The 23852-nt window shown below is 35.3% G+C and overlaps 3 protein-coding genes across 4 annotated transcripts; all 3 read left to right on the plus strand.

The window, feature by feature from the left end:
• The first annotated feature begins 1679 nt into the window (after positions 1-1679).
• On the plus strand, positions 1680-9921 carry LOC147384976 (uncharacterized). The gene is made up of 9 exons (XM_086424992.1): positions 1680-2043; positions 5105-5527; positions 5631-5793; positions 6044-6285; positions 6372-7324; positions 7416-7759; positions 7917-8180; positions 8268-8473; positions 9205-9921. The coding sequence occupies exons 1-9, from the start codon at positions 1798-1800 to the stop codon at positions 9919-9921; spliced, it is 3558 nt and encodes a 1185-aa protein (XP_086281118.1). The 5' UTR covers positions 1680-1797.
• A 2991-nt stretch (positions 9922-12912) lies between these two features.
• Positions 12913-19380, plus strand: LOC147384977 (uncharacterized). Of its 2 annotated transcripts, none has more exons than XM_086426938.1 (9): positions 12913-13196; positions 14592-15014; positions 15106-15268; positions 15726-15967; positions 16045-16985; positions 17075-17418; positions 17640-17903; positions 17995-18200; positions 18577-19380. In XM_086426938.1, exons 1-9 carry the CDS (start codon positions 12951-12953, stop codon positions 19291-19293), a joined length of 3546 nt encoding a protein of 1181 aa, XP_086283064.1. In that variant the 5' UTR covers positions 12913-12950; the 3' UTR covers positions 19294-19380. The 2 variants fall into 2 exon arrangements, with proteins under 2 accessions (XP_086283064.1, XP_086283065.1); XM_086426939.1 differs by having other exon boundaries at positions 13066-13196; positions 14583-15014.
• Positions 19381-20151: 771 nt separating this feature from the next.
• On the plus strand, positions 20152-23613 carry LOC147384978 (alpha/beta-Hydrolases superfamily protein). The gene is made up of 5 exons (XM_086426940.1): positions 20152-20445; positions 21366-21604; positions 22319-22431; positions 22982-23122; positions 23207-23613. Exons 1-5 carry the CDS (start codon positions 20196-20198, stop codon positions 23457-23459), a joined length of 996 nt encoding a protein of 331 aa, XP_086283066.1. The 5' UTR covers positions 20152-20195; the 3' UTR covers positions 23460-23613.
• Positions 23614-23852: the final 239 nt, after the last annotated feature.

Here is a 23852-nt window from a genome sequence, read left to right on the forward strand (position 1 = left end):
TTGTTTTATATGGGTTTAAAGTTTTGGAATGAGTTGATTTTTGGTGAGAATAATCTCCTCATTAGTATATAAGCACCCCACAAATTAATAAACCCACACCATGGCTAAATTATTTGGTCTTATATGGGTTAAAAGTTTTGGCATGAGTTGATTTTTGGTGAGGATGATCTCCTCATTAGTATATAAGCACCCCACAAATTAATAACCCACACCATGGTTAAATTATTTTGTATGGGTTAAAAGTTTTGGAATAAGTTGATTTTTGATGAAGATAACTCTACAATGAGGAGATCATCCTCACCAAAAATCAGCACATCCTGAAACTTCTAACCCTATCAAAACAACATCAAGAATCGTAAATCATCCTTTTTTTTTAATGCTATTTTTGACGAGTTAGAAGTTTCAAAATGGACTGCTTTTTGGTGAGGATGATCTCTAGACCATATAGACCATCCTCACTAAAAATTTGCTCATTCCAAAAATTTTAACCCATATAAAACAAAAAAATTGGCTATGGTGTGGGTTGCCCTTATTAATTCATAGGGTGTTTTTATAATTACACATCCTTCATTTCCATCGAAAATTATTCATCCAAAATTAAATTCTGTTAATGTTGATTTCAAATTTTGGTGACTTTTATAACATTATTATTTTTAATTTGACATTTGTGGGCTTTTATAAATAGAAATTATTATTTATAAATTTAAAGATTTGAGTATTATTTATTATTTAAAAATGAATTGTATTTTAATTTTATAAGAAATAATATATTTTATTGTGTTTGATAAGAAATAGGCATTTGAAACATGCAAACAATGTATAATATGATTGTAAGGGTAACAAAGACAATTTACCAGTTTTAGCAATGTGTAATAAATACGATTCAACATCTAAACAAACAACTTTTTCAACACTTAAATTCAGTGCTTATAAGTTTCAACACTTAATGCTATTCAGCACTTATTTTTTTCAGTTTAACAAACAGCACCTATGTTTCTTTTCTAATTGCTATACTACTCTATTTCACCATTATAATTCTTATTTTTGATAAGAATTCATGTTATATTAAAGTAATAGGAAAAAATATAATTTTCAAGTAATAAATCATTCAGATCTATAGGCGAATACTTGGATGGATCTGTATCCGACCCATATTCGACTAGGATCGAGGGACATCAACCTTTTTTTATATTCAGGTCTACTCTGCGAAATTTGGTTTCGGATAACTCGGATAAAATTGACCCACCCATTTTATGCCCTACATATACTCTTGATTAAGACATGAAGGTGTACTCATACGGCCATATATATATTCCATGTAGAGCAACAAAATAAAGCTAAATAGTTTTATCCACTTAGTTTTGTCTCATATTGGAAACCTTCAAAATTACAAAAATTCCTTTAAGCAAACCCACATCTTTGAATCATTCATGCTTTGGTTTCTTCAGATTTTGAAATTAAAAACCTTCAAAATAACAAAAATTCCTTTAAGTAAACCCACATCTTTAAATTATTCTTACTTTGGTTTCTTCAGATTTCAAACAAAACAAAAAAAAGACACATTAACGTAGCTGTTCTTCTTGAATCCCACAAAAAACCATTAAAAAACAGAAACGTATGTACCAATATATAAATAACTTTAAAATATACAGATAAAACAAATTGAATCTGCACTGAAATTCTGTTTTATTTCTCGTATTCTTCGCTTGTTTTATTTGTTGTTCTTCTGTAAGATATGCTGATTCACTTTAAATAACAACAGCGAAACTTCGATATCTTTCATTCGGATTTGGAAGAATGGAGAGAGATAGATGTGAAGATGATGAAGATGGTTATGATGCAGTTGTTGTTGGGTCTGGATATGGTGGTTCAGTCGCTGCATGTCGATTGTCCATGGCAGGAATTAAGGTCTGTTTGATCGAAAAAGGACGTCGATGGGAAAGTAAGGACTTTCCTACGGATAGTTTCAAGATCTTAACAACAGTGAGGATGGAAAATAGGGACTTGGGTGTGAGTTTTGGCCCAAAAGATGCTTTGTTTCAGGTGCAATATTTGAACTTCTGTTCATAATTCTGTTGGACTTTCTTGATTGAGTAATTCTATTGTCACACCAACTTTTACTTACCACACACCACTCCTTTTGAATTACATCCCTTGTTATTTGATGAATTTGAGATGCCTCCTTGAATTCAAAAAAAAAAAAGGTTTGTCTCCCTCGACCTTGGACTTTGATTTTCTATGTTTTTTTAATGAGTCATGATGAATGCAGGCAGTTTCGTACACAGCTGACATGGCAAGAGCACAGAATCATAGATCTTTTTCATTGGGATTAACCATGTCAGCCGTGTACCTAACTGTGTGCATTCATCCTTCTTCTTCTTTAATTTCAATTAGACTTGTCTCTCAAAGGAGGCATCAATCAGATTCAATTTGATTCATAAAATGAGTCGATTCACCAAGCAAGAGGTACCCCATGAAGCTAATCCATACACTTTAGAAAATCGGTTTGATTCAAATAGAATCAGATTATTTTTATGGTTCAACAGTTGATACCACGGCTTGAGTTCAAAACCCGCCTTCACCTAATAATCATCTATTAGTGACATGGTTTTAAAACTCGTTTTGACATCTCGTCTCGTCCATGAACGAGACCGAGTTGTCTCAGATGAGATTTTCGATTTATTTGAGTTGTCTCATACGAGATGTAGAAAAATGCTTTTGAAGTAGAACAAACCATGTTTTTGAGTCAACTTGTCAAGTTGTCTCGTTGGTGGACGATACCGAGACAACCTGGACGAGATTTAAAGCCATGATTAGTGATCACTGATCTTGCTTGACTAGCACAAAAAAAAAAAAAAAATGTTGATTTGAAGTATAAAAAAAAAATCTTGAAAATATTTTCTTTTCCAGAATTTTCTTTGGGAAATTAAATATAAATATGATTACCCTAAAGAGAATGACAAGATACTTCAATAACCAAACCTTAATGGCAAAATTTTAATATTCTCTCTTCATGATTATAAAAAAAAAAATGCTAATTAGGGAAGGAAATACTTAATCTTAATGTATAATCTAACAAGATGAACTAATTAAAAGTTTATTCAAAAGATTATGAAAATTCTACACCTTAGAGATGGAATAAAGAATTTATATATATGGGAAGCGTTTGGAGGCCCTAAAGAGAGTCAAACATTTTTTAAAATAAGGGTTATAAGTTTTGGAATGTACTGATTTTTTAGAGAATAATCTCTCACTAAAAATCAGCTCATTCCAAAATTTCCAACCCTAATTTACAAATAGAAGAATCGTGGACCGTTCAATTTTTGTAAACCACTTTTGATGGGGTTAGAAGTTTCAGAATGGGTTGATTATTTGTGAGGATAATCTCTTCATCATAAAGATCATCCTCACAAAAAATCAGCTCATTCCGAAACTTCTAACCCATACGTCGAAAAATGTTTAACGCTCTTTAAAGCCTCTATATATATATATATATATATATAAGATAAAGCTTTGTCTAAGAGGTTATCAACAATTTTATCTACTAGGACAAAGATAAGATTGTAGATAATGTTCTAGACAAAGTTTTAACCAATATAGGACAAAATATTTTGTTTATCAAACCCGACCCATATATATGAAAAGAAAATTAAATGCTTAAAGGTTTGATTGTTTCCCCGGTACATTATTTGTTCCTATTTTAAAACTCAATATTAATAAATGTAAATCGTTCCAACCAAAGTGAACTAAGGTCCAACTCACGTCTGTCCAATTTGACAAGTTTTCAATCCAATCATCGGTTCGATTCTTAAAACATCCTCTGAACATATTTGAATAAATATTTTTACCATTATTTCCTATGTAAATAAAGAGAGACAATAGAGAAGAAGAAGGATACTAGCTAGGGGACCAACCTAAAGTAAAGAAAAGAAAGCAAGTTGACCGACAAAGTGAAACAACAAACGAAAAAAAACAACTAAACTAAGAGTAGGGCCAGACTCTCATGTAAATGAGAAATCTTTAAAAATGAAACCTTCTAAGTTCTTTAAATAACTTAGAGCAGTTCCAACCGTCCTTCAAAACTTCAAATATAGAGGCGATGGCACCCGAACTCTTCTACAACACTATTTCTTGCTTCAAATACGAAGGGGAGAGAGAAGATTTGAAGCCCCACCTCTATCATTGTTCACCTTTTTCAATAAAACCTATTGTGTCCCTTTTTTTCTGTGTAAATATCAATTTTAGTCTTCTCTTTTCATGTAACATGATTTGAATACCACTTTTGTTCTTACTAATTTTTAAAGTTTTTTCATTTAATTTTTTAAAAATCAAACCAACGATTAATCGATCAAGCTCGATGGAAACTTATCACAAATTATATTTGATTGTGAACCACCAATTTTGCAAGATTTTCTTGCTTATGCAACAAGTAAAAGTTGGGGTGTCAATAGCAACTCTCTTTTTTTTTCTTTAAATTTAAGTGTAATAGTAAAAGTTGGAGTGCCAATAGCAGCACTCTTTTACTTTTACATTTAATTTTTTTTTTATAATATAATTGAATGGTGTTTTAGAGTAGACTGATGCTGGAATGACACAAATGGAGACACAAGGGTGGCACAAATGACGTGGTGGCGCACGCATAACCGTAAATGCATTTTACTCGTATCTCGCAGAAAAGCATCTATGGTTATTTGCGCCCCACCACTTCATTGTGTCACCCCTGTGTCCCACTTTGTGTTACCCCAGCACGACTCGAGTAGACTATAAACAGTGATTTAAATGCATTAGAGCTCCAACTTTGGAACAAGAGGTAAACAAAAGTAGGAAAGACCTGATCAATGCTCATGAGGTTGAGCAAGTTGGAGTACTAAAGGACACTTAAGAAACTACAATGAATGAGAATGTGATGAGCAAACTCACCATTGGTTTTACTACAGGTACCAAAATTCACAAAAAGAGATTTTTTTGTCACAAATGAAACATTTCTCTATGTTGAAGTCTTCTTTAGTATTTATAATTCCCACGATAATGCAAATTTGAATCTAACTAGACTTTTTCATATTTTTTGCTTCTCTAAAAATAATTTTTTTGAGCAAAAATGTAGATATATGAACAAGACAATTCACTAGCGGCAATGGCTTGTGGGCTCGGTGGAGGTTCTTTGGTGAATGCAGGAGTAATGGTATCGACTCCAAGTCGTGTACGAAGAAATCTAAAATGGCCAAAAGAATGGGAAAATGATTGGGAAGTTTGTGAAGTATCAGCTTCAACCATGCTAAGCTCACAAAGTGTTCCAGTAGAGTTTCCTAATGCCAAGGTCATGAGACTAATAGCCGAAGATGAGATCGAAGAAAGTTTCAAGAGTTCGATCAAACTAAGCATGAATTTCAATTCCGAAGAAGCATCGTCAAGTTCAATGGGATCTCAACAAATGGGTAGTTGCTTGGCTTGTGGGGATTGCTTGTCTGGGTGTCCTTACAATGCGAAGAATTCGACAGACAAGAATTATTTGGTTTCAGCAACAAAGGCATATGTTCTCTACTTATTGTTTTTGCTTGAAAAGTTGGTTTTTTTATCCTTTTTTTTTTTGTTGGTGAAACAAAGGTTTTTTTTTATTTTTTATGATGCAGGCAGGATGTATAATCAAAACAGGATGTCAAGTTCAATATGTGGTAAGGAACCCATACGAAAACTACGAAAAAGGTGATGGAATTAGCGAAAAACATAGACGAAGATGGCGGGTTTACTTCAATGAAATTGATTATGTAGCCTCTGATTTTGTGATTATTTCAGGTATTATGTGTTGGATTAATTAGAATAATGTTATATATGGTGTGTGTGTGTGGGTGTTCTTTGTAAAGACATGAATGAGCACAACCTTTTGGAAACAATTCTTTCTTTTGGGTGAAAATTTTCTTATAGATAGAATTTTGAAAATTAAAAAATAATAATAATAATGATCTTCCTTTGTTATAACATGTTTAGAATACTAATTTAGTTTCTGATATAAAGTGAAAAAAAAATTGAAACTCTTCTTTCACAGCTGGGGTTTTTGGTACAACCAAGATTTTGTTTCAATCAGAAAGAAGAGGATTAGAAATCTCAGAGAGGCTTGGTTTCGGATTTAGCTGCAATGGTAACAATGTGGCTTATCTTGCTGGGAGCACAGCACCATTGAACGCTTATGGGTTGGAGAAAAAACAATTCGCAAAGATACCATTTGAAGATCGACCAGGACCATCGATTTCCTCATCTTATACTTCATCTTTAGGGTTCACAATTCAGGTCGACCTCTTCCTTTCTTGATCACATTTTTCATTGAATTATGACTAATTCTAATACTTATTTATGTTTTTTTTCTTTGTTTGTAGAGTGCAGTACTTTCAAAATCTTTTCCATACTTGGTGTTTAAGGGGATATCGACTTACGGATGGCCTGTCGGTTGTTGGTTCTTACATGGAGTGATAGACAAGTTGAAGTACATGTTAGGTGTAAAAGCTAGTCAAGGAATGGTACTTAATGCAATGGGTTATGACGAGAGTGATGGGAGAATTACACTTGACAAGAACACAAACAAGATTTGCTTTACTCCACCTCATGATCCATTACTACCCCGAAAAATCCAAGCGCTTCAAAAGATTACTAAGAGATTAGGAGGAATTTTGTTCATGTCAAGGAATAGGAGCACATCGGTTCATCTCTTAGGCGGGTGCAATGCTGCATCGGATCCTTCACATGGGGTTTGTAATCCCAAAGGCCAGGTTTTCGACCCAAAGAGTCCTCAAACAGTGCACCAAGGCCTTTACGTGTGTGACGCGTCCTTAATTCCATGTTCAATTGGTATAAATCCATGTCTAACTATTGTTACACTTGCCGAGCACGTAAGTAGGCAACTTGTGCAGGAAGCTATGAAGTACAAGAATCATATCAAACAAGTACGAACATGTGCGGGCAAACAACATTCGGAATTTGTCAAAAAAGTTTTTGATTCGATGGCAGAAAAGCAAGATATTGGTTCTAGATCAGTGGTCATCGTTAAGGAGACCATGAGAGGTTATGTTGGGGGTATGCCTTGTACAGCTTATCTCACAATGAAGATGAACTCAAACGATACGAAAGATTTACATGAACGAAATCATGGTGTGGGAGAACCTCATTCACTCTTAAGAGGAAAGGTTGGTGGGTACGTTGTGTTTAAAGCTGTGGAGAAGGATGAACTTCACATTATAGATGGAAAAGTAGATTTGTGCAAACTAGATAATAAAACTCCTTATACACAATACATGAACTACCATCTCATCCTTGCATCAGCTTCTGGTTCGAGGTATAAAACAATGTGTTTTTTTTTTTTTTTTTTCCTTCAAATTTTACTCTCACTTGATGGGTTTACTAAATTTTGATTAATTTCTTCAAAGATATATTCTTGAAGGGAAGAAAATAATGAATCCATTTCTTCTTGGTTGCTATGCTTGGAAGGAGTCTACAACATTACATGTAACACTTAGAATGATCGAGAAAAACAATTTAACAAAGGAGATGGTCGATCTTAAAGGGGAGCTTCATGTCTCATTTGCAGATCTTTTGAGATGCTTGATAAGCTTAGAAGGGAACAAGAGGGCAAGATTTATATGTCTACTCTTACAGTCTCTCTTGAGAACCTATATCTTACAAACACCTCGTGGAAGCCTTAAGGACTTCTCGTCATCAGATTCGAACAAAAAATTGTACCCACCTAGTACTCTTCATGAGATAAAAACAGGTATTTTTTAACGATAAACCCATTGTTCAAAAACTTCAAAACTTGATCCAATTCAACTTTAAAACTTAGTTCAATCTTGATTTGAGACTTGAAAAGTAGTCAAAATCTTAATGGCTTATAATTTCCTAATTGGGTATTTCTTTCGTGAATCATACAGAAGATGGGTTTATGATCCATTGTAGACAATGGAAGTGCAATCAGAATCCATGGAGGTGTGAAGGAGGGAGAAAACATAGTCCAATACTTCTGATTAATGGGTACTCTACAGAGAGTTTTTGGCTACCAACCGAACCAAAAGATCTGATTCGAGCTTTATTAGAAAATGGGTACGAGACATGGTTACTTCAACCAAGATTAAACCCTCTCCATCCCTCAAACAACTTCACGTTTGAAGATATTGCAAAGTTCGACATCCCTGCTGGTAAAAATAAAAATATTTAACTTTAGAGTCTTAGTTACCAAGTTGATCATCGTGAGCTATTCTCATCGATAACTGTTTTTGTTGCAGCAATAAAAAAGATCAATGAGTTTCATGGGCAATATGTAAAAGTGCATGTGGTTGCACATTGTGTTGGAGGCTTGTCGATTCACATTGCTCTCATGGGTGGCCATGTCTCTACGAACCATATAGCATCTCTGTGTTGTACTAACTCTTCTATGTTCTTCAAGCTCAATGCCTTTTCTTTAGTTAAGATGAGGCTCCCTCTCATCCCGGTAAGTTCTCTACATCTCCCTCTCACACACACATAGACATACAAACCTACATATATATTGGCTAGCCGAGCCTTGATAAGCTCCTCAGGAAGGGTAGGTCACGTGTTCGAAACCCCATGAAGCAATGAATTGCTTGGGGCCAACCTCCTGGGTTTGTTGACCCTCGACTCAACCAGTTGCATGTAGGGCTTCTCGAGGGGACGGTGTGTGTGACCAAGGGATTAGTCTCACCCAAAGGGTAGGGATACCCACGATAAGTAAAAAAAAAAATTGGGGTTGGGGGGACGTAGACTCTAACAACCCATTGAATTTCGAGAGGTGTCTACAATTCCACTCCAATGCCCAAACCAGTTCACAATTAGGCAAATTAAATGCTTGGATAGAAAAAATTGAGTACCTTTGTTTATGTTTCATCTTCCTTTATAGGCATTTGAAGTTGTAGGTCACCATCATGTCCTTCGATAACATTTTGGTATCATGCATTGATGGTTACACCTTTTTGGTCACGTTGTATCTAAGAGGGTGAGATTCCTCCCGTGTAGCAGAGTCGAACTCAGGAACCATTATCCCTACCTTGAAGAGTTCCTTGTATTGGCATTTGGTTCTTGTTGTCAAAAATAGTGGTTACAACACACGCAACCTTGGGATTACATGCATTTTTATACGTTTCCACAAGCACATACATACGTAAAGAAATAATTAAGTTGGCATTTTCTGACTCCAACCTACAGATCTCAATGAGGATACTAGGCAAAAACAGAGTTTTACCAATGTTGCAAACCTCAAAGACAAGTCGTCCTCATAGTCTCTTAAAATCAATAGCCCGATTGATCCCACGTTACGAAAGATGCACATGCGATGAATGCGAGGTCTTCTCAGGCATCTTTGGAAACACATTCTGGCATGATAATGTGAGTCCCACAATGCACCATTGGCTTAACAAGCAAAGCGTGCCAAGACTACCCATGTCAGCCTTCCCTCACCTTCGGAAGATCTGCACCACTGGTTTCATTGTGGACCCAAACAATAAAAACACATATTTGATCCATCCTGAGAGAATGTCACTCCCTACACTTTATATTTCTGGTGGAAGAAATCTCTTAGTAACCCCACAAACTTCATTTCTTGCTAACCAATACATGAAGTTGCACCAACCAGGTTATAAGCATGCAAGACTAGTGGTTGAAGGTTTTGGACATTCAGATCTCTTGATTGGTGAAGAATCTTATAAGAAAGTCTTCCCTCATATTATATCTCATATTGGATTAGTTGAAGAGGGAAATGGTGTTGTAGATGTTAAGGAAAGCAAAGATAATAAAGAAGCTTTGTCATGGTGTGATGATCCATATGAAGAGAGAAAAAAGGGAGTTGGAAGTTGGGTCTCTCCTTCAGTACTTTTTTGGTTGTGTATGTTGTTTTTATTGGTGTTGGTTACATTGTTGGTGTAATTTTCTATAAGAAAAGAAAAAAGAAAAAAGAAATACAATCAATGTTGTATTTTTTTAATATTTAAAAAATTGATGAAAGGATGATTGTTATATTTATCTCTCTTTTTTTTTTTTTTTTTTTTTTCTTGGGGTCTTTTCCATCATCATCATCAAAGAAACCATATTCCAAGGATTTGGGAGTCATGGAAACATTCCACAAAATTGGGACATTTTTTGTGGAATCATTCCAATGGAGATCTCCCCACATATTAATATAATAATGAATTTAAATAATTAAATAAAAATATAATTATAATAATATTAAAACATATATTAAATTATTCAACCATCAAACCCATTTCAGATGGCTTTCATGATTTTTAGCCAGTGTGAACTAGGATTAAAAAACCAAAGCTAAACGGTTTTTTGACTTTGACCAATCAGTTTGGGGGCAGAGCAGCAAATACACTTTGAAAATTGAATTTTCTAGATCTCCCCACATATTAATATAATAATGAATTTAAATAATTAAATAAAAATATAATTATAATAATAGTAAAACATATATTAAATTATTCAACCATCAAACCCATTTGAGACAGCTTTCATGATTTTTAGCCAGTGTGAACTAGGGGAAAAAAACCAAAGCTAAACGGTTTTTTTGACTTTGACCAATCAGTTTGGGGGTACAGCAATAAATACACTTTTAAAATTGAATTTTATATCGAAAATACACTTAAAATGTTATATTTTACCGAAATACACTCATATTCCAATTTCCAAAGTGAAATATTACTTTTTAGAATCATAAATTCTTTTTCTCGCAATACAAAACTGCACATATTTATGGGGATGTACAATGTGTATTCCGAGGGAAAAAAATCTATGATTCTAAACCATACCATATCAGAGGGCACATGGGGTCATGTGTCAGAGAAGACATTAGAAAGAATAATGTTGAAGTGACCTCAAGAATGGATCTCACATCGCACACCATGACATGAAAGTGTATCGGAACCATAGATGTTTTTCCTTGAAATACGAAAAACATTTATGTTCCTATCCACTTTCATGTCAAGACGTGAGATATGAGGTCCAATCTTGAGGTTACTCCAACACGACTCTGTGAGAAAATCACAACTCATATATACATACATATAATAAATACATTTGGGAAATTGAATTTTATACCGAAAGTGCCTTTAAAACATTACTTTTTTTAACAAAATACCCATGATACTTTTTCCCAAGGTGTATTTAATTATTTATGACACTTTCCACTAACCAACTAATCTTTGAATCATTCACGCTTTGATTACTTCAGATTTCAGAAAAAACAAGAAAGTCATAACTATGTTTCTTTTCTTGACTCCAAAAAGTGTACACAACCCATTAAACAAATAGAAACGTACTTAATGAACATTGAAGTTTCTATGTATTTGGAGTCGTGCCACTCGCGCCCACCATATACTCTTTCTTGGTTCTCCTTTTAGGTATAATTTTTCCTTTTAAAAGAAAGAAAATTACATATATACCTCTCTTCAGTAGGTTTATATTGAACTTTTTTCTACAGATGTTATAGATATTCTATCGAAGATAACTTTCTACTAAACATTCTGAAATCGATACTATACCTACCATACATTACAAAATAGATTTGATAGTACCTATAAAATTAAATTATCTTGTATAACTAATAACCCTAACACCTCCAACTTGTTTACCTAAACTATTGTGTAACGTTCAGTAGATACCTACTTAATCGGTTTTGTAGTATTCGGTAGGATACTTACAAAATCTACCACTAGAAGGATGGCCGAGTGGTAGCACTTCGAGGTCAAGAGGTGTATTCTCCCTATGGTCTCAAGTTCGATTCCCATCAACTACTAATATCAGTAGTCATGGATCACAAGATTAAAATCCTGTTTCGCAAGCCTTGTTCGGGGAGAAGGGAATAGTTGGTGCATGCAAATTGGCCCAGATACTCTTCTAATAAAAAAAGGGGGGGGGGGATATCTACGAAATCTATAACGACTAATTCTGTTTGAACCCATCAAACAAAATCTGTTGAAAAATTAAATGGTGGGTGTATAGAATAATTTCAATGAGGGTATATGTGTAATTTCCCTTTTTTTTACTCAAGTTAATGTGGAAAGATTATATGATGGGCGCGACTGGCACCACTTATATTTTATTATATATATATATATATATGGGTGGGGTTCCGTAGACACATAAAGCTACAATGTTTTTGTCTTATATGGTTAAAAAAATTCGGAATGGGCTGATTTTTTGTGAGGATGATCTCTGTGGTGAGGGGATCATCCTTGCAAAAAATCATTCCATTCCAAAACTTCTAATCCCATAAAAAATGATTTACAAAAATTAGACGGTCTAAAATTTTTCAACTTGTAAACATGAGGTTAGAAGTTTCATAATAGGCTGATTTTTGACAATGATGCTCTCCTCACCATAGAGATCATCCTTACAAAAAATCAATCCATTCCAAACATTTTTGTCCATATAAGACAAAACACATTGTAGCTTTATGAGTAACTTTATGTATATACGGATCCTAATCCTATATATATATATAGGATTAGGATCCGTATGTACACATAACTACTAATATATTTACAACGTGTTTTGTCTTATGTGAGCTAAAAGTTTCAGATTGAACTGATTTTTGGTGAGGATGATCTCTATGACAAGGAGATCACTCCCACCAAAAATCAGCTAATTCTACTTCTAACCTCATATTTATGAGTTGAAGAATTGTGGACCATCAATTTTTTGTAAATCACTTTTACAAGATTAAAATTTTCAGATTGAACTGATTTTTGGTAATCAGCTTAATCCGAAACTTTTACCAACATCGGACAAACATGTTGTAAATATATGAGTAGATATATGTGTACACGGAACATGGCCCATATATGTACAGAGAACCTGACCCATATATATTTTATTCCGTAAGAGTTAAGCTATATGCTGTTTCACTATAAATAACAACATCGAAGTTTCGATACCTTTCATTTGGGTTTCAAATAATGGACAGAGATAGAGGTGAAGATGATGAAGATGGTTATGATGCAGTTGTTGTTGGGTCTGGATATGGTGGTTCTGTCGCCGCATGTCGGATGTCCATCGCAGGAATTAAGGTCTGTTTGATTGAAAAAGGACAGAGATGGGAAGCTAAGGACTTTCCAACTAATAGTTTTGAGATTATGTCGAAAGTTAGGATGGAAAATCGGAAGTTGGGTGTGAGTTTTGGGCCAAAAGATGCTCTGTTTCAGGTGCATTTCAGTTTCTGTTCGTTATTTTGTTGGACTTTTTTATTTACCTCCCTTGTTATTTGATGAATTTGAGATGAATCCTTAAATTCAAAAAATTAGACTTATCACCCTTTACAATGGCCTTTGGCCAATGTTTAACTTCAAATGTAAAACTCCCATTTGTTTTAAATTTCAATTTTCAACCCTTCCCATAAGGATCGGATTGGATTGTTTTCAGATCTCAATATTAGGATCCAAACCCGATTCAACAACAATTTGTTCGGGTTTGGATTGGGCCAACTCTAATTTGACATGCAAACTTTATATAAACTCCATATATTTAAACATTACTATCCTCTCTAGGGTTAAGGTGGTAAAAGATGAAAAATAAAAAAAAAATTAGAGGTATTATTAAAATTGATGATGAGGGGGCGGGGGTAAAAGAGGAAAGATAATAAAGTTAGAGGGGGATTATTAAAAAAGAGAAGGGGTTGGGGAGGAGGAGAGTAAAAAGAATAAAGTTGCAGGGGTAGGAGCAAAACAATAAATTAGGTCATTATACCTGAATGGGACGTTTGTCTCCCACGAACAATTGTGTTTTATTATATAGATTATATACTTTCTCACACCGGTTCCCATCGAATTGAGACATGGTTTATCCAAAACCAATCCAATAAGATATCTGATCAAAACCTCATTGGATGTGATCCTTATTGGAATCCAAATCCTTTATCTAGACCAAGAGTTATTGGAATGGTATCTCGGATTTTATCCGATCCATTGAAAGCCCTAAGTATATAAAAACTCGCATTTGTTTTAAATTTCAATCAAACTTGCTTCTCATGGAGGGATAGTTAATCCTACGTTTGAAACTAGTGTGAAATTCGACTTGGTTGAATTTTAAGTTGAATAATGATTTTTTGACACCCCAAGACTTTGGTATCAACACTCGTAGCCTTTACCAACTAAGCTAGATGACATAGAAATAAAATTATACGCTCGAAGTTTGATTGTTTCACAAGTAAAGTAATCATATATATTCTCAAAATTCTTTAATAAATATAAGTCGATTCAACCAAATTGAACCATGGTCCAACTAATGTTTGTGCAATTTGGCAAGTTTTCAATCCAATCATTGGTGGATTCTTAGAATATTATCTAAAGAGTCGTGATTTTCTGACGCCCCCTGTGACACACGTCCCCTGACATGGCATAGGCTAGAACCATAGATTTTTTTTTCCCCTCAAGGCACACAAACTGTAAATCCCCATAAATATTTTGAGTTGTATATCCTGAGGAAAAGATCTATGATTCTAGCATATGCCACGTTAGGAGGTGTATGGGGGCATGTGTCAAAAAATCATTATTCTTATCTAAAATAATTCAACTAAAATAACTTGTTTGAAGAAAATGTAGATATATGAACAAGACAATTCACTAGTGGCAATGGCGTGTGGGCTCGGTGGAGGTTCTTTGGTGAATGCAGGAGTGATGATACCAACACCAATTCGCGTAAGAAAGAATCCAAAATGGCCAAAAGAGTGGGAAAATGATTGGGAAGTCTGTGAGGCATTTGCTTCAACTATGTTAAAATCACAAAGTGTCCCAATGGAGTTTCCTAATGCCAAGGTCATGAAACTAATTGCCGAAGATGAGATCGAAGAAAGTTTCAAGAGTTCGATCAAGTTAAGCATAAATTTCAATCCCGAAGAAGCTTTATCGGGTTCGATAGGATCTCGACAAATGGGTAGTTGCTTGGCTTGTGGGAATTGCTTGTCCGGGTGTCCTTATAATGCGAAGAATTCAACAGACAAGAATTATTTGGCTTCAGCAATTAAGGCATATTCTCTCTACTTTATATTGTTTTAGCTTGAAAAGCTTGCTTGTTTTTCTTACTTTTTGTTGAAAACAAAGCGTGTTTCTTATGCAGGCAGGATGTATAGTCAAAACAGGATGTCAAGTTCAATATGTCGTGAGGAACCCTAATGAAGATTGCATAAAAAGAGATGAATTTAGCAAAAAACATAGACGAAGATGGCGGGTTTACTTGAATGAAATCGATTATGTAGCCTCTGATTTTGTGGTTGTTTCAGGTATTATTTGAATAAAGAGTTGATAATAATTTTTTTAGAGCTGTTACTGGCACCCCAACTTTTACTTACTACACCCTAATTAAAAATAAAGAAAATAAGTGAATGGTTGAGAATAAGGTAAAAGTTGGGGTGTCGATAGAAGCTCTCTCTCTTTTTCGCTAGATTTTTTTTTTTTTTTTTTTTTTTGGTTTAGGATTTTAGATTAGCCTAATCATAGTTGTAAAAAACTACTGAAATTGTTTGACTGTTTGTTGTAATGATGAGATAAATAATTTGAGCAAAACTTTTGTAATGTCTGAATAGTGTGTTTTAATCTTTAATTGGGGTGTGATAAATAATTTAAGAAATTAGGGTGTAATAAGTAAAAGTTGGGGTGCCAATAACAGCTCTCATTTTAAAGACTTTTTTGAAAACAAAAGTGTTTTTTGAAAATTTGGTTTTGGTGGGAACTTTACAGCCGGAGTCTTTGGTACTGTGAAGATATTGTTTCAATCAGAAAAAAGAGGATTAAAAATCTCAGAGAAGCTCGGTTTTGGATTTAGTTGTAATGGTAACACTGTGGCTTATCTCGCTGGGAGCCCCGCACCATTGAACTCTTACGGATTGGAAAGAAAACAATTCGCAAAGATACCATTTGAAGATCGACCAGGACCTTCGATTTCCTCATCCTACACTTCATCTTTGGGGTTCACAATTCAGGTAGACACCTTAATCAAAATTTTCATTGAATTATGACTACTTTTAATACTAATTTGTGTTTTTTTCTTTGTTTGTAGAGTGCAATACTTTCAAAATCTTTTCCATTCTTGGTATTTAAAGGGATATCGACTTATGGATGGCCTATTGGTTGTTGGTTCTTACATGGGGTGATAGACAAGTTGAAATACATGTTAGGTGTAAAAGCTAGCCAAGGAATGGTACTAAATGCAATGGGTTACGATGAGAGTGATGGGAGACTTACACTAGATAAGAACACAAACAAGATTTGTTTTACCCCACCAAATGATCCGCTACTCCCCCGAAAAATCAAAGCTCTTCAAAAGATTACTAAGAGATTAGGAGGAATTTTGTTCATGTCGAGGTTTAGGAGCACATCAGTTCATCTCTTAGGTGGGTGCAATGCCGCGTCAGATCCTTCACATGGGGTATGTAATCCCAATGGCCAAGTTTTTTACCCAAATAGTCCTCAAACAGTGCACCAAGGCCTTTACGCGTGTGATGCATCCTTGATTCCATGTTCAATTGGCATAAATCCATGTCTGACTATTGCTACACTTGCCGAGCACGTAAGTAAGCAACTTGTGCAAGAAGCTCTTAATTACAAGAGTCATATCCGACAAGTTCAACTACAACGTTCAGAATTTGTCGAAAAAATTTCTGATTCAATCATAAAAAAGTTCGATATTGCGTCTAGATCGGCCGTCGTCATTAGGGAGACCATGAGAGGTTTTTTAGGGGGTATGCCCTGCACAGCTTATCTCACAATGAAGATGAATTCTAGAGATCCAAAATGTTTAGGTGAACGAAATCAGGCTATAGGAGAGTCTCATCCACTCTTAAGAGGAAAGGTTGGAGGGTATGTTGTGTTTAAAGCAGTGGAGAAGGATGAACTTCACATTATAGATGGAAAAATAGATATGTGCAGAGTAGATGATAGAACTCCTCACACACAATACATGAACTACCATCTCATCCTCGCATCGGCTTCTGGTTCAAGGTATTATACAATATGGACTTTTTTTATTTTTATTTTTCTAGTTTTACTCTCACATGAAGGGTTGACCAAACTTTGATTTCTTTTAACAGATATGTTCTTGAAGGGAAGAAAATAATGAACCCATTTCTTCTTGGCTGCTATGCTTGGAAGGAGTCTACAACGTTACACGTAACACTTAGAACAATTGACCAAAATAATATAACAGAGGAGATGGTGGACCTTAAGGGGGAGCTTCATGTCTCATTTGTAGATCTTTTGAGATGTTTGATAAGCTTAGAGGGGAACAAGAGGGGAAGGTTTATATGTCTCCTTTTACAGTCCCTCTTGAGAACTTACATCTTACAGAGACCTCGATGTAGTCATAGAGACTTACTGCTGTCCGATTTGAACGAAAAACCATATCCACCTAACACTCTTCATGAGATCAAAGCAGGTATTTTTCAAAGATAAACCCATTATTTAAAGACTTCAAAACTTGCTCCAATTCAACTTCAAGACTTAGTTCAATCTTGATTTGAGACTTGGGACAACTTGTTCACCTATTAAGTCCAATTGAAGAGTTAAGAGTTCTTTGAAATGGATGAAGATATCTTTTGTACTACTAACTAGTGGAGTGCAACTTCCTAATTGGGTTTTCCTTTGTAAATCATACAGAAGATGGGTTTATGATCAGTTGTAGACAATGGAAGTGCAATCAGAATCCATGGAAGAGTGAAGGAGAGAGAAAACGGAGTCCAATTCTTCTCATTAATGGGTATGCTGCTGAAAGTTATTGGCTACCAACTGAACCAAAAGATCTTATTCGAACTTTATTAGAAAATGGGCATGAAACATGGTTACTTCAAGCAAGATTAAATCCACTTCATCCATCGAACGATTTCACGATTGAAGATATTGCAAAGTTCGACATCCCCGCTGGTAAAAAAAGAAATATATATATCACCAAGAATATTTAACCTCAGAGTCCTAATCGGTGAGCAATTCTTATGGATAATTTTTTTTGTTGCAGTGATCAAAAAGATCGGTGAGTTGCATGGGCCATGTGTAAAAGTTCATGTGGTTGCACATTGTGTTGGAGGCTTAGCAATTCACATGGCTCTCATGGGTGGCCATGTCTCTACAAACCATATAGCGTCTTTGAGTTGTACTAACTCTTCAATGTTCTTCAAGCTCAATGTTTTTTCTTTAGTTAAGATGAGGCTTCCTCTCATCCCTGTAAGTTCTCTCCATCTTCCTCTCAATACACGTATGCATGCACATACACATACACATAAAAACATACATACTTATACATAATGTGGTCGGGGAGAGGGGATCTTCCTCCAACACATTGAGACGCATGGTACATTTGCTTCCAATTCTACTCTGATGTCCAAGTTAATAGATAATTTGATTAAAGTGTAGGATTGGGTAAGAGAAAATTGAGTACCTTTGCTTTCATTTTTATCCTCTTATAGGCATTGAAATGCATAGTTCACCATGCACCATGTCGTTTCAGTCAAGTTCTTATGACATACGTGTACATTGGGGTACATGCATTTTTTATACTCTTTACACATAACCAAGTCTGCATTTTCTGACTCCAATCCAGATCTCAATGAAGATACTAGGCAAAAACAAAATCTTACCAATGTTTCAAAATTCAAAGATTAGTGCTCCTCACCGACTCCTAAAATCCATAGCTCGATTGATCCCACGCTACGAAAGATGCACCAACGATGAATGTGAGGTCCTCTCAGGCATCTTCGGCAACCCATACTGGCATGAAAATGTGAGTCCCTCCATGCACGAATGGATTAACAAGCAAAACTTACCAATACTACCCATGTCAGGCTTCCCTCACATTCAGAAGATCTGTACCACGGGTTTCATTGTGGACCCAAAAGGTAGAAACACATATTTGATCCATCCCGAGAGAATGTCACTCCCTACACTCTATATTTCTGGTGGAAGAAGTCTCTTAGTGACCCCACAGACTTCATTTCTTGCTAACCAATACATGAAGTTGCACCAGCCTGGTTATAAGCATACAAGGGTAGTGGTTGAAGGTTTTGGGCATTCAGATCTCTTGATTGGTGAAGAGTCTTATAAGAAAATCTTCCCTCACATTATCTCTCATATTGGGTTAGTTGAACAAGGAAATGGTGTTGTAGATGTTGAGGAAAGCAAGGATAATAAGGAAGCTTTGTCATGGTGTGATGATCCATATGAAGAAGGAAAAAGGGGAGTTGGAAGTTGGTTTTCTCCTTTAATAGTTTTCTGGTTGTTTATGTTGTTCTTATTGATGTTAGTTTCAATGTTGCTGTAATTTTACATTAATTCATGAAAACCAAAAAAGAAATACTCTAAGAACATTTGTTTAATGATGTTGTAATTATTTTGAATTGTTATAGAATTTTTTCTGTATCCATCTCTCTTTAAAGTCTTATCCCAAGGATTTGAGGTGGGCAAGCTAAGCCAGCTCGCTTTCACATTGGAGTTTTAATCATGGTTTTAAAACTTGTTTTGACGTCTCGTCCATGAACGAGACCGAGTTGTCTCGGATGTGTGTTTTGATACGTTTGACTTATCTTGTTCAACAATGAGAAAAATGAACCATAGTTTAAAATCTTGTCCAATACATTGGGCTTATTTATCCGTCTCGTAGGTGGACGATACCGAGACATATCGGAGGAGTCATCTCAGTCTCAAACGAGATTTAAAACCATGGTTGAAATTGGCCTCCATTGAACATTTCAAAACAATCTCAATCAACTTTCTCTTAATTGGTGCCTATTAGAGCTATACTTAGATTTCCTTGAATGTGTTCATTTTCTAATTTTATTTCTTTAATCTTTTAGGAATCAAAATCGATCCATTAACACCCTTACTTCCACCTCAAACATTAATCAAGAACAAGATAGGATTTTCAGATAGAAAACTCAACGTTTTCTACTAGAGTTCGAGGACAAGATTGAAGGTGAGGTTAAAAATAATTTAAGAGACGAATTTTTGGGAGAAAAAATATAAAGATAAGGTCATTTAGGTCATTTTATCATTTGGTCTTCCAAAGTAGATCTCGGTCAAGGGAGCATATCCTCACTTTGAAAACACAGGGGTCTCTCAAGTATTCACCAAAACGTTGAGGGGCATGCCTAAATCAACCCGGTTATCTCAAATATTCACCAAAACGTGCGAATCGTGCTTCGTGGAAGAGCTTGAAGAATTCTAATGGCGAAAAATATCAAAAACTCTCGATTTCTAAGTTTCTCTCGATTTCTTAATCCTTCACCATTAGTTTCTCTTAATGGAAGTTCGAGATCGTTTGAAACCCTAGCTTTCGAAGAGATTCGAGCTACCACAGAGAAACCCTACACTGCAACAGCCTTCGTTCTTCATGGGCTCTTAGGATCTGGAAGGAATTGGAGATCTTTCTCTCGCATACTCGCGTCCACGCTAGCGAACTCATCCTCTTCACATGGTACTTTTTAATTTCTTCGATCTTGTTTCACTTTTAATTTTGTTACTGTGGTTTAGTTTTCATCTCGTTTAGTTTTTCCCCTTTTATTTGATTGGCGTGTTTGGGTTTTTTGTTTTTATTTTCTGGGGTACTTTTGTGCAATTTGGTGTTCTGGGTATCACAGTAACAAAGTTCGGATTCGTTAATTATTCGACGGGGCTTCAATTCGGTTAACTCGGACTAATTCGTGAAAGTTTTCATAAGAAAAAAAGTAGAGAAAATTTCGGGAAATATGAAATGATGTTTTTAGATTTATAAAACCCTATCTTGTTCTTTAGATTTGAATGCTGAAGAAAATAAAATTTTGAGGTTGAAGGGTAAAACTTTTACCATATTTCAATTTTCACCGATCAATCAATAAGTCATCGATTAATTCGTCCCCGGATTAATTGGCTAGGCCCTTGTTCAGAGATTTTTTCTGAATTTTTGAAAATTTTCGGAGAAATTTGTGACTAACTGACCATGCTGGGTATCCTCTGCTCTCATTTTATTTTTTTCGGGATTCTTTAGATTGAATTCCAGGCTTCGATTTGGAGAATTTTACATTTAAAATTTCGTGCTTTTGGAATAGTTTCTACTCTAAATCGATCTTTTGGGTGGTTCGCGTCTTTTCTGAATTTTGGGTATTGGGTTATTTTCTACCTAAGAGAATTTTTGAATTTTTGATTCTTAGATTTTGTTTTTCCTGATTTTGTTTTTTTTTGGTTTTTGAGATTGATATATTTGGAGAATTTCAATTTGTTGTGGATCTTTGAAATAAGTTCTAAGAAATTTGAAACATTGTTGAAAATTTGGATGTTGGCCTCTCAAGCGTGCATGTAGAATGTGAGTAATTGGTTATTTGTGTCAAATTGAGTCTTTTATATTGTTGTTGTTTGTAGATTGGAGGATGGTTCTTGTGGATTTGAGGAACCATGGAAGATCAGCAGGACTAAAAGGTCTTGATCCTCCTCATGACATGGTCAATGCTGCAAGAGATTTGGCCAATCTGATTAAGTCTCAAGGTTGGGCTTGGCCTGATGTCGTTATTGGTCACTCCATGGGAGGGAAAGTCACCTTGCAGTTCACAGAGAGCTGTGCTCGTGGAGATTATGGTGAATCCGCTGTCTTGCCCAAACAGGTATTTTCTTCTTATAGAAGTAGCCTTCCTCTGATTGTCACACTTTGATTTCGATCGAATTTGATTTTTTAGCAAAATGTTGGCATACAAAAATAAAGAAAATAAGTGAATGGTTGAGAATGACGTAAAAGTTGGTGGTGCCAATAGAAGTTCTCTTTTTTTTTTTTTTTTTTTTGCTAGATTCTATTTTTTGGATTTAGGATATTGTATGAGCCTAATATGGTAAACAACTACTGAAATTGTTTGAACGAGTGTTATAATGTAGAGATTATAATTTGAGCCAAACATTTGTAATGTTCAAGAATGCATTTTAATCTTTAATTGGGTTGTAATAAGTAAAAGTTGGGGTACCAATAGCAGCTCTCTATTTTTATACTTCAAATTTGATTATTTTGGACGAGTTTACTATTTGCCGGTTCGATGAAATGAACAGTGATTTCTACCAAAATGTATGAAAAAAAAATTTGTTGGTGGCATTTCATGTCGAGTCTTGTGGAAATATAAATATTTCGGTTTTTTTTGTCAAATAGGACTGAAGTTGAATGTTGTAATTGCAGGACTTTTATCGTTTCAGATAGACCCACAACTTTGGTCTACATGAATAATGTTTATTTATTTATTATTATTATTATCATTTAAGTCCTTAAACTCCTTCATTGTATTATTTTCATCCATATGTATGAAGGTTTTCCATGCTTTTTTGATGCAGAACAGCTGTGGGTGCTGGACTCAGCCCCTGGAGTAGAAAACCCTGGAAATGGTGATGGAGAAACGGGGGAAGTTTTGCGTACTTTGCAGAGTTTACCTTCCTCAATCCCGTCACGAAAGTAAAATTTCTTTCTCCCTCCAGTCATGTTTAGTATTTTAGTAGTGCTTGTGTTCCTAAATACATAGCTCAACCATCACAAATGCAGGTAGTTATATATTATTATCGGCTACACGAAAAAACTCAAGACTGATCTATTTAAAAACCATCTGTCCAATTCATGGTTTTAAATCTCGTCCAATATGTCTTGGTATCGTCCACCAACGAGACAGATAGACAAGTCAAACGTATCGGACAAGATTTAAAACCACAGTTCGTTTTTGTCATTGGTGAACAAGATGACTCAAATGTATCGGAAAACTCGACCGAGACATCAAAACAAGTTTTAAAACCATGGTCCAATTGATGAGATTTTGCATTCATTGCCTAAAGGTTAGCCTAGTCATGTCAACCTTCAAAAGTTATGGTCCATCACTTATATTCTGAGCATCTTAAAGTTAGTGTTTTTTTTTGTTTGGGGGGGGGGGGGGGGGGGGCATGGAAGAACACAGTTTCAATATTATGGTGAGATGTTGTGTCAAGAATTTGACCCATTAAACACCTGACCTCAGGTGGCTTGTTGATCACATGATGAAGGCTGGGTTCTCGAAGCCACTATCAGAATGGATTGGAAGCAACCTCAAGAAATCAGGGGACCACGAGACATTTGCTTTTGACCTCAAAGCCGCTGTTGAAATGTTCAAATCATACTGGTTCGTTTCATTTCCTTGCACTGATGGCATTGGAACCCATTCTTTATTTCCGTGTTTTTTCACCATTTATCTTTAAATTTGCAGGGAGAGTAGCTATTGGTCTCTGTTAGAGAACCCACCTAAAGGTCTACATATTGCAATAGTTCGAGCTGAGAAGAGCGATAGGTGGCCTTCCAACGTGGTTCAGCAGCTAGAGAGCCTTCATTCTATGAGAGCAAATGAATCCAAGGGGAAAGTTTCAGTTCATGTTCTTCCCAATTCTGGGCATTGGGTTCATGTGGACAACCCAAAGGGCCTACTTGAGATCATAGCTCCCAATATTATTGCCATGCCATGACTCAGATTGTTATCTGTTTTGAACGTTTGGGGCCATAAAAAATTGATGCCTAGTTTGGTATTTTAAGATTTTTTTTCTTGGTAATTTTAAGGAATTATTATTATTTTTCCTATTGGAAGATTGATGACAAGAGGTACTGTAATACTTTGTACTATGTTGCAATGTCTTTCGAACTGTTCATTCATCAATTATTTGGAATAAATAATATGAAGGATCGTTCATTAGTCTAAAATCATGCAGTCCAGGATAGACAATTTAATGAAAAGTGCACGTAACAACACATGCATTGATACAACGGTTAATTTCCCTAACCTATCAATCAAAAAAATGTACCACATGCAATAATATTAGAATAATGATTTTCTGCCGCCCCCTTTGACATACTACCCCATC

Source organism: Akebia trifoliata, chromosome 15 (genome assembly GCF_017979445.1).
Source record: "Akebia trifoliata isolate Shusen 1 chromosome 15, ASM1797944v1, whole genome shotgun sequence".
NCBI lineage: Eukaryota > Viridiplantae > Streptophyta > Magnoliopsida > Ranunculales > Lardizabalaceae > Akebia > Akebia trifoliata.

Bases quoted from the DNA above. Each gene is read 5' to 3' on its own strand.
- LOC147384978 (XM_086426940.1), top strand. From the start codon at position 20,196: ATGGCGAAAAATATCAAAAACTCTCGATTTCTAAGTTTCTCTCGATTT. The intron at 20,446-21,365 runs GTACTTTTTAAT...TGTTGTTTGTAG, and splicing joins GAACTCATCCTCTTCACATG to ATTGGAGGATGGTTCTTGTG. The intron at 21,605-22,318 runs GTATTTTCTTCT...GATGCAGAACAG, and splicing joins CCGCTGTCTTGCCCAAACAG to CTGTGGGTGCTGGACTCAGC.
- LOC147384976 (XM_086424992.1), top strand. From the start codon at position 1,798: ATGGAGAGAGATAGATGTGAAGATGATGAAGATGGTTATGATGCAGTT. The intron at 6,286-6,371 runs GTCGACCTCTTC...CTTTGTTTGTAG, and splicing joins CTTTAGGGTTCACAATTCAG to AGTGCAGTACTTTCAAAATC. The intron at 7,325-7,415 runs GTATAAAACAAT...ATTTCTTCAAAG, and splicing joins GCATCAGCTTCTGGTTCGAG to ATATATTCTTGAAGGGAAGA.
- LOC147384977 (XM_086426938.1), top strand. From the start codon at position 12,951: ATGGACAGAGATAGAGGTGAAGATGATGAAGATGGTTATGATGCAGTT. The intron at 17,419-17,639 runs GTATTTTTCAAA...TAAATCATACAG, and splicing joins TCTTCATGAGATCAAAGCAG to AAGATGGGTTTATGATCAGT. The intron at 18,201-18,576 runs GTAAGTTCTCTC...ACTCCAATCCAG, and splicing joins TGAGGCTTCCTCTCATCCCT to ATCTCAATGAAGATACTAGG.